General features: G+C 52.6%; 1 protein-coding gene across 2 annotated transcripts; it reads right to left on the bottom strand.

Annotated features, from left to right (window-relative positions):
- Positions 1-1548: 1548 nt before the first annotated feature.
- Positions 1549-8647, bottom strand: ATXN1L (ataxin 1 like). Of its 2 annotated transcripts, none has more exons than XM_048316353.1 (2): positions 8541-8647; positions 1549-8165 (listed from the first exon to the last, which is right to left on the bottom strand). In XM_048316353.1, exon 2 carries the CDS (start codon positions 8053-8055, stop codon positions 5989-5991), a length of 2067 nt encoding a protein of 688 aa, XP_048172310.1. In that variant the 5' UTR covers positions 8056-8165; positions 8541-8647; the 3' UTR covers positions 1549-5988. The 2 variants fall into 2 exon arrangements, with proteins under 2 accessions (XP_048172310.1, XP_048172309.1); XM_048316352.1 differs by lacking the exon at positions 8541-8647 and adding an exon at positions 8415-8504.
- Positions 8648-8954: the final 307 nt, after the last annotated feature.

Below are 8954 nucleotides of genomic sequence, written 5' to 3'. Positions count from 1 at the left end.
GGAGGATGTCTTTCTGGAAATGCCTGTGCACACCCTTTTTTTAAACATTGTTATGACATACTTAGTTGCAGTAGCATCCATGGAAAAGCTAAGGAACCTGAGGTCCTGTTTTAAGATACCCCATAAAAACAGTGAAAGAAAGGCTGGCCAAGGTAAGCAAATAGCAAACAAGTTTGTTGCTTTACTTACAAGTTAATTTGCACTTAAACCAGCATTTCAGGTTTGCAAGTGAAAGAGTTGATTGAATGGTAAATAATAGAGTAGGTCAGTTTCTAGGACTCTATGGGTTTGCTTTTCCCTTTATTCAGCACTGGTGAGGCCACATCTGGAGACCTGTGTCCAGTGCTGGAGTCCCCGGTGCAAGAGCAACGCAGACGTACTGGAGGCAAAATGTGATTGTAGCCTGTGCCTCCAGGAGAAGGTTCCCATTGCTAATAGAAATCACTATTAAAACTGTGCAGCTATGGAAATTATATCTAGGCATCTTTAAACTGCAAAAGGCAAAAAGCAGTGGCACAGAAGGACTCATGGCAGGATAAAGAAGTGGTACACTCGCCATTATTTGGTTTCTTTAAGAATGAGCACCTGAAAATGCATGGTGTAATTTCGTGGTTTTCAGACATCAGCCCACCAAAAGCCAGTGTGCCACACTTCTGTGTTTTGTAGCCTGAAAGCCCCTATTACCTCCACAGCATTTCCAATTAAGTTCTAGAGTCATACGGTGGTTCAAACACCTTGGGAAGTACTGTCTTCTCTCTGATGGCTGTTTCTCTTTAAGTCAGAAGTGGTAACCACAAGACTGCTACTTGAGATCAGAAGAGCAAAGTTAAAACAAGAAGCAAAACCTTTTGACTACTTAAAACCCTCATTTCCTCCTCATTTTTCAGTTTGAAAAACTTTTGATTGCAGTCCCTTAAAGCCCTAGTTAAAATAGTTACCTTCCAAATGCATTATGTTGCATTTTTCTGGCAATAATGAATCACTCTCACAGCCAGCCGAGGGGATGCTACAGTTTTCTCCACCTGCCACTGCAACATCTAGTTTCCTCCCTGGACAAAAGTTGTTTCAACATGACATTCATTCACCCTGTAGAACTGACACCCATCCCCGCTTCTCTCTCTTTGGGAAAAGGCACTGTAAAGAAGCTGTTCAGTTCCATGTTCCTTTGTTCATATCGTCCTTTGTTCTCTGATCTCTCACTGTTATCCTTACCTCTGTTTGTTTTCATACTCAAACCCACAGTTTGCTTCTGGCAGTATCTGCTTTTGCTCTACCTCGTGTTTTGCTTGCCCAGCTGAGATGTACCTTTACTCTGCAACCTGCAGCTGGAACTTCCCCTGTAGCGTCACTGATACCTTATTCCAAGGGGTTCAGGAGAGATCACATAACACAGAAGTATCTGAAAACACAGATTTAGGACTTATAATCCATCTGTCACCATGTATCTTGCCCTTGACATGAGTCTCCCCATCACTGTGTAAATCCAGAGAAGCCACATGCTAATGACCACTGATACTGCAGACAAGCAAAAAGTCTCAAACACCAAAGGAAAAGCTATTGGTTTATATATAGATATATATATGTATATAGATATATACTGTGTTTACAGAGTCAACAAGTTAAATGCAATATTCATAAAAGCATTAACAATAAAAATACAATCTGTTTGTAGGCAAATACAGACTTAGAATGGTAAAACAGGAAAAAGGATCTCACCAAAGTACAAATATACAGTACAAATTGATTTATTTAAAACAGTTACAAAAAAAGCACAACAAAATAGAGATTATCCTTAGAATTATTAATGCTTTGTTAAAGATCAGGTAGAAGGAAAGTGGCAGGGACAAAGTTGGAGGGGAGCACCTGACTAGTTCTAAGGCTTTAGATACACTGCATCGGTTACATGTTAATACAGCCATATACTGGGGGTTATAGTGAGGGGTCAGCACTTATCTACAAACATCTCTCTGCCTCAGGGCAGCCCAGCCAGCTCCCCTATGTCTCTCTCTCCCTCTCTCTCTCTCTCTCTCTCTGAGCAGACCCTCCCCGGCGCTAAGGTGCCATGAAAGCCAGAAACAACTGGAGTGTGCAGGGGCGTGTTGGCAGGGTGGACGGCAGCAGCCTGGAAGGACCTTAGGGGCAATTCTGTCCTTGATGGACAGGTGTGAAGGCATGGAAGGGCCTGGACCATCAGCATTTTAAACTATATGTGGAACACCCTGGGCCAAACTGTACAGACTGTGTATTTGTAGCCATCTTAGCAGCTTCTGCAAAGTGTCAGGCTCTAGCACAGCTTGAAAGACAAGGAGCATTTGTGAGTGACGGTGGGGAAAGGCACGTGTGCTGCTGCGGGCAGGAACTAGCATTTGGGCTACTCCAGCTGCTGTAGTTTCTTTTACAATATTTTCTGAGTAACAGGGATTGTTAGTTCTCTACAGGACAAAGTGACTTCAAGTGTGGGGTGGGGACAGAGACACTTAATGTGAAAAGTGCAATATAAAAAGCTGCTCAGCAGCTGGAAGGGGAAGGCAGAGGGGCCTCTGCAGCTTCCTTCCCTTCCAGGCAGAGCTTCCTCTGCATAGTCTGGTAGTGATGAGCGCTCATTGCTGTGAATGCACAGGCCCAGAGACAGGCTTGGCTCCGCTGCACAGCTAACCCCAGCCATGTTCCATGGGATGGGACAGATGGCTACAGCCAGCCATTATTGCATCCCACAGACTCCTGCTACAGAGCATGAGCTGGATAAGATTAGGGCCAGGAGACCTCCTCCTACAGGCAGGACAGACTGCAGCTCTCCTACCCTTCACAACAGCAGCAGGAACATGGTATATTTCTCTGAGAAGTCTGTCACATCTCTGCCACCAGAAAAGCCCAGGTAACCATCCCACTCTGAAATGTCTTCCTGGCTTTATCTCCTCCTTTCCCTGTAAACCTAAGAATTGAAAGACTCCTCCATGGGCTCATTCACCGCATTTCTCCCTGCAGCAGAGCCTGTCTCACACACTCCCTGTCCCAGGAGAGCCTCAGTACTCAGTACAACCATCACTATGGTGCTAAGCCATATAGCCCTGCCCAGTAAGGACAGGTTCCAGCAACACTAGCACTGCTGAGCTGGGCTGGAGAATTGCCAGTGGCCCCCTCCTGCCCACCCTTTGGGGCAAGCAGCCAGACACACAGATTCTTCACCTCAGTCCCCTGTCATGAGCTGTGCTTCAAACCACTGCTTCCAGGGAAGAGCTGGCAGCTGAAACATCCACAACACTGGGACTGACAGGAGCCTGGGTAAAAGCACGAAGGTCCAGTTCACCCTGGCCTGTTCCACAGAGCTCAGGACTGCACTCAACAGAGGTGCAGCAAGCCAAAGTCCAGGTCAGCAGCCAGGTAAACAACAGGGCGAGCACCTTCACAGCCCTTCAGCTGCCTACAGTACAAAGCTAAGCCACACAGCATCTTGCCTCATTTGTCAGTACTGCCCATTCCGACAGTGCAGCTGAGATCGAGGAGTTACAGTAACACACATGGTATAAGGCAAGCTCTCCAAACCCTCACTCTAAGACAGACTCCTGTGTTCAGAGACACACAAGGGGCTCTGCACCCTCAGCTGCTCAGACATTGCCTCTATGGTGTAACCAGCCCCTCTACATTCACATGCCATATGTATGCAAGATCCCTTTCTCAAGTGCCTGTCACAGCCCTGAATTCCTTTGCATGCACTGTGCAAAGAACAGGCATGAGAACCTGGGCTCCTCTGCCTCCTGCCTTTGGCCCCAGACACCTCAGGTATCCTGAGCATTAAGTACTAATTACCAGCATTAATCGAGTTTTATGTAGTAGAGTCCAGTCAGCAGGAGCTGTGACACCTCAAGGGGATGAAGAGGCCCAGGTGGACCCTTCACTGACAAATGGAGCCATGAAAACAGCATCTGTTCCCACAGCTGCTGCACCTGAGAAGGCAGAATCTTCCCACAACAGCATCACCGTAACTTCACACATCCCAAATGCAGCTGATGAAACCAGAAGTAGTGTGTCATTTGGGAGAAGCTACACGTGATACAGGCAGCATCCTCATTCTGGAGAACCCTGTGAGGCACAAACACTGAAGGCATGGTTAGCACATATCTCACCTAAGGCCTGTCCTGGTGCAGGCATTTTAAAGGCAACAGAAATGGCTAGCAATGTGCTAGGAAAACAGGACTGAGGCCAGGATGGAAGGGACATTCTGGAGACTAATTTGCCCAATACACATGCAGAGCATGCGTCCCTTGCACAGTCAGCAGAAGCCAACCAGTTACAGGACACACTCCTGGGGAGTGCAGAACAGCCCTGAGACAGCACCACTGCAAGGAGAGGTGCTGACACACACCATTCTGTGACAGAGAGGAGTGGTGCCCCAAGAGTCAGGCACATCTGACAAATTTCAGGAAGATGAGAGCAGAGAGACAGAAACAGCATGCTGAACATCAGGACCCTGCACACTAAGAAAGGCCCTCTCCAAAGCCTGGTCCTATGACAGAGATGGGCACCTGAACACAAGGAGTACCTAACCCAGGTTAAGTCAGTGAAAACTGTTTTCTCACCAGGACAGTGACTATTCTTTATCCTGGCTGAGCAATTAGAGATGGTGTCATAACACACCGTCAAAGAGGGCAGATTAGTGTAACTACAGGAGCCTTCATTCAATAGAGCGTTATCACCACAATGAGGTATTCATACACAATTGTATTAAATCTCACCATGAAAAAGACTACTCTTGATTTTACCACATTGTTTTACAGAGGAACTCCAAAGAGAAGCATCAGAAAAACTAACACAAGACCACCCCAAAATGCCCTGTGACACTGTGATATTTTTAGAGTCCCTACACTAATCATAGAACTGTACTTAGCACAAACTTTGTACCTTGCCTGCACGTGCACAAACATTTGTCTCTTGTCTAGAGCTTATTCAGGAAACTGCCTGCAGGGAAGGATTAGCCATCTGGAATATTTTTCTGACTTAACTACAAAATAGCATCGGTCTTCTCACAGAAGAAGGATGTTTTCATCCTTCCCTAGAGAATGCTGAATGTATTTTGCTCCATATTTTAAAAAAATCCAAACCAATAAAATACCCCAAACAAAAATTCAAACAAACAAAAAAAATCCAACCCCATTCATCCCTAGGTTAAGCCTCTGCAAAAGCTATCAGCCCAGGAGGTGTTTTCTTGAAAGTTATTAACATGGGAAGATTTGATTTGGTGGCAAACAACTAAATAGACTTTATAGCAGGAAACAGACATCTCCCATCCCAACTTGTGTCCCATCCCAAGTGCTCAAGTTCCCTATTCACCTACACCCAAACCCACCCTTTTGGTCCTTCCTCTTGAATTTCTGTGATTCATTCAAATCTGTACATTCTTTGCAAGAAGAAAGAGCAGTTGGATTCAGTGGAAGAGACATTACCCAGAACCACCAGAGAAGCACCTCCATCCTGCCCTTGAGAGCTCCATCGGTGAACGGTCCTTTTAAAGTGCATGTGTAAAGAAAGGGGATACTGGGAGAATAGCCCCCAAACTCCAGTGGGGACCCATCTCTTCCCATCATGAGAAAGGAGGAATAAAATCTTCAGCAATTTTATCTGCTACCTTAAGCCAAGTCTGCCCTCCTCGTCTCTCTACCTGCCCCAAATGCTCGGCCCCTGCCCCGCAGGGAGTCAGTTATCCCAGGAGGTGGGAGAATGCCCCAGCCTCCGGCCTCTGGAATGCTCTCATCACACACTCATGAGCACATCCCTGCTCCCCACCCCAGCTAGCCTATTGCTGCTCCCTGAGGCACTGGAGCCTTCCTGACTCTCCAGGAGGAACTGGTCAGCCATGGAACTGGAATGGAGCCATTCCTGCAAGGCAGAGAGCAGACTTTGCTGGTGAGCCTATGACAGAGTCTGTGCAATTCCTCCACCTGATGGTGAGGCTCACCTGCTGTGGCCACCCTAGCTCACACCTCCAAGGGATCATTTCCCTGCATTCGAACGCCCTTCAATAGACAGCTTGACCTCCTGGGGAATGAAAGAGGGACGGAGCAGAGAGGGCCGAGGCTCCTCTGCCTGCACGCTGTATCTTTGGAAGCCTGTGGCCAAACTGTACAGACTGCCAGCCTCAGGCTGAGAGGATTCTGCGTGAGAGCTCTGGACCATGTTGGCTCTATCTGTGTGGCTCTTCCTTTCAGCAGCTCTGTCAGATGGCTCTCTGGGCCCCTGAGCTGTTCGTTCCAGTCTCTCCCTAGCAGACACCAGCTGATCTGTGAGAGGGGAGTTGGCCTGAGAAGCAGAGTTGCCATTCATGCTCTGTAAACTGATTGATATGCAGACATCCCCCACTTGCAGCCTGTGACAAGGCAAAGCAAAGAGCTGAGCAGTCCTCCCTGGGCTGCAGGAGGACCAGCCCTGGCCGTACACAAAGAAGGGATGCTCTGGGGGCACATCAATGCTCACTTTACTTTGTTGCTCCCCAACCACAAAATGCAGTGTGACAAGCCCAGGCCACTGGCTTTCCTGAATATCCACCACAGTGCTGGAGTCGATCTTCAGGCCTCCACTCACCTCCGCACTGCGAACAAAGTCTTGAGTCTGCAGGTCCTCCACCCGCTTGAGCTCTCCTGTCGCCAGCTGGATGATGGCTCCTTTCATGAAGTGAGAGGGCAGTTGTGAGGAGCTGGGTGGCTGCAAATGGGCCAGCTCCTTTTCAAGCACATTTCCTCGAGCCTGTGCATCTGGGCTCTCCCTCACCAGGGCTTCTGAAGTGGAAGACCTGACAGGCTCAGATCCAACGGGAACAAGGACTGGCTTGCCGTTGGCTATCACCATTCCTTTGGTTAACTGTCTCTGTCTAACAGTCTCTTCAGGGGACATTCCACATGGGCTCTGGGACTGGCTGTTCCCAGCTGCAGCCCTGTCTGTGGTGTTCCTCAGCATGTCTCCCTGCCCATCAGGAATATTATGGCAAAGGTTCAAAGGGCTTGGGTCATCTTTCCTCTGGGCTGCCAGAACATGATAATCCTGAGCCGCCAACACCCCCACTACCCTCTGAACCTCCAGATCAGCATCTGGGGTGCTCCTGTGAGTAGGCACAGATATCTCTCTTCCCAGCATCTGGTAACCTGGAAGGAACTGTCCGTCGCCCATACATCCTGCTGCAGCCCCTGGGGGCAGACAGTCCTCAGCTGCACTGCTGGCAGAGTCCACGGCCTCGCTGGGCCTACTGGCCACGCTTTGCTCCAGGGGTCTCTGCCCACCATTGGCCGCAGCCACCTCTGAGCTCAGCTGACTGTGGTGCTGAGGAGACTCTGGGCTCCCACCTGCTACAGGTGCCTCATAGGCTGAATACCCTGGTGGGAGGCGGGACATCTGATAATAAACAGGAATTCTCCCCGGTGCCATGTCCAGCGGCTGAGGCGCAGCATGGTGCTGCATCTGCCCAGGAGAGGCTGCAGAGGTGGACTTGTTGAAGCTGTGGGTGGGAGAGGTAGTCTGGGGGGAAGGAGCAGCTTCTTCCGTGAACAGGGAGGCATATGGCACAAAGTGGGGGACATGGGGGGCGGTGAGGTTGGTAGAGGGAGACAGGAGAGGACTAGGCAGGAAGGCAGGAGGGACGGCATAGGGCACTGTGTAGTGGGAACCGATGAGCTGCAGGGAGGCCGAAGGGATCTGTGCATAGTGGATGGAGGGGAAGGGCACCCCCGGGTGCTGGATGATGGGCGAGGTCACGTTGAAGGCAGGGGGCAGGGGGCTCACGTTCACCACGGGGTGCAGGCCCGTGGGGGAGAAGGTGGCAGGCGGTGCTGCCACTTTGTAGAGCATCCCGTACTGGTCCACCGTCAGCCCTGCCGCCGCCTCGGGGGCCTCGCCGGGACCGTAGCGCGGTGCGGCGGGAGCCGGCCCAGCCGTGCGGGCCCACTCGGGGCCCTCGCCCGAGCCCTGGGCTCCCCCCGCCCGTCCCGCCTCGGTGCCAGTGTTGGCGGCGGCAAGTTCCCGCTTCTTTGGCGGGAGACACTCCTGGTTCCGCTCGTGGCCCGCTCTCATGGCGCCTCGCGGTGTCCCGGCAGCCCCGGCCGCGACGCTCGTTCATGGGGGCACCCACTGGGGCTGCCACGCGCGGGCTCCTGGATCCGCGCCGCCGGCCGCCGCCTCACCTGTGCCAGGAACAGAGGGAGCCATGAGTCCCGGCCTCGGGAACGGGGGGCGGCCCAAGCCCCGGCTCCGGGAACGGGCACGGCGATGGCCCCTAGCCCAGGGTCGGGACGCCGGGGACGGAAGACGCCCGAGCCCGGTCGCCGCCCCCAACCCCGGCCCCAAAACCCCGGCCGCGCTGCGCTGCGCCGCGCCCCGCCCCGTCGAGTCCCGCGGGCCCTCCCGGTGCCCGCCCGGTGCCCGCGGCTCACCCGCCATGGCCCGAACCGGCCCCGCGGGCCCGCCCGGTGCCCGGACCGGCTCCTCCCCACCCACGGCGCACGGCAATGACGCGTCGCATATCAATGACGCGAACACCGACCGCCGGAACTGCTCACCCCTCGGCAGCGATCGTGACTCCGCCGTGCCCGGATGGCGTCACGGGGCACCCACAGCGCCGTTGCCGTGGCAACCAGCTGCGTCCGCCCGGGGCCCAGTCCGGCCCTTCCTGCGGGACGTGTCCGGGGCCCGGCCGCACAGCGCGAGTCACCTGACGGCAGCGCCGTGCGGCTTTTGTTGGTTCCGCGCCCCAGACGGGCTCTCCCAGCTGTTGGTCGGGAGCGTGGGCCCCGCGGCAGCGCGGCCCGGCTCCCCTGTGGGAGCCTTCGGTCTGAACGTGCCCGTGCCTTCTCTCGCACCCCCGCAGTGTCCCGCCGGTCCCACGCTGCTGACTGGGCTCCGCGGGGGGCAGTTCCTCGTCATTCGGTGATCGTTAATGTGGTATAAGGTTCTGGAAGTGGGGACAGAAGAGC

Source organism: Corvus hawaiiensis, chromosome 12 (assembly GCF_020740725.1).
Source record: "Corvus hawaiiensis isolate bCorHaw1 chromosome 12, bCorHaw1.pri.cur, whole genome shotgun sequence".
Classification (NCBI taxonomy): Eukaryota; Metazoa; Chordata; class Aves; order Passeriformes; family Corvidae; genus Corvus; species Corvus hawaiiensis.
Note: the sequence above shows the minus strand (reverse complement) of the source record. Positions and strands in the feature narration are given on the sequence as shown.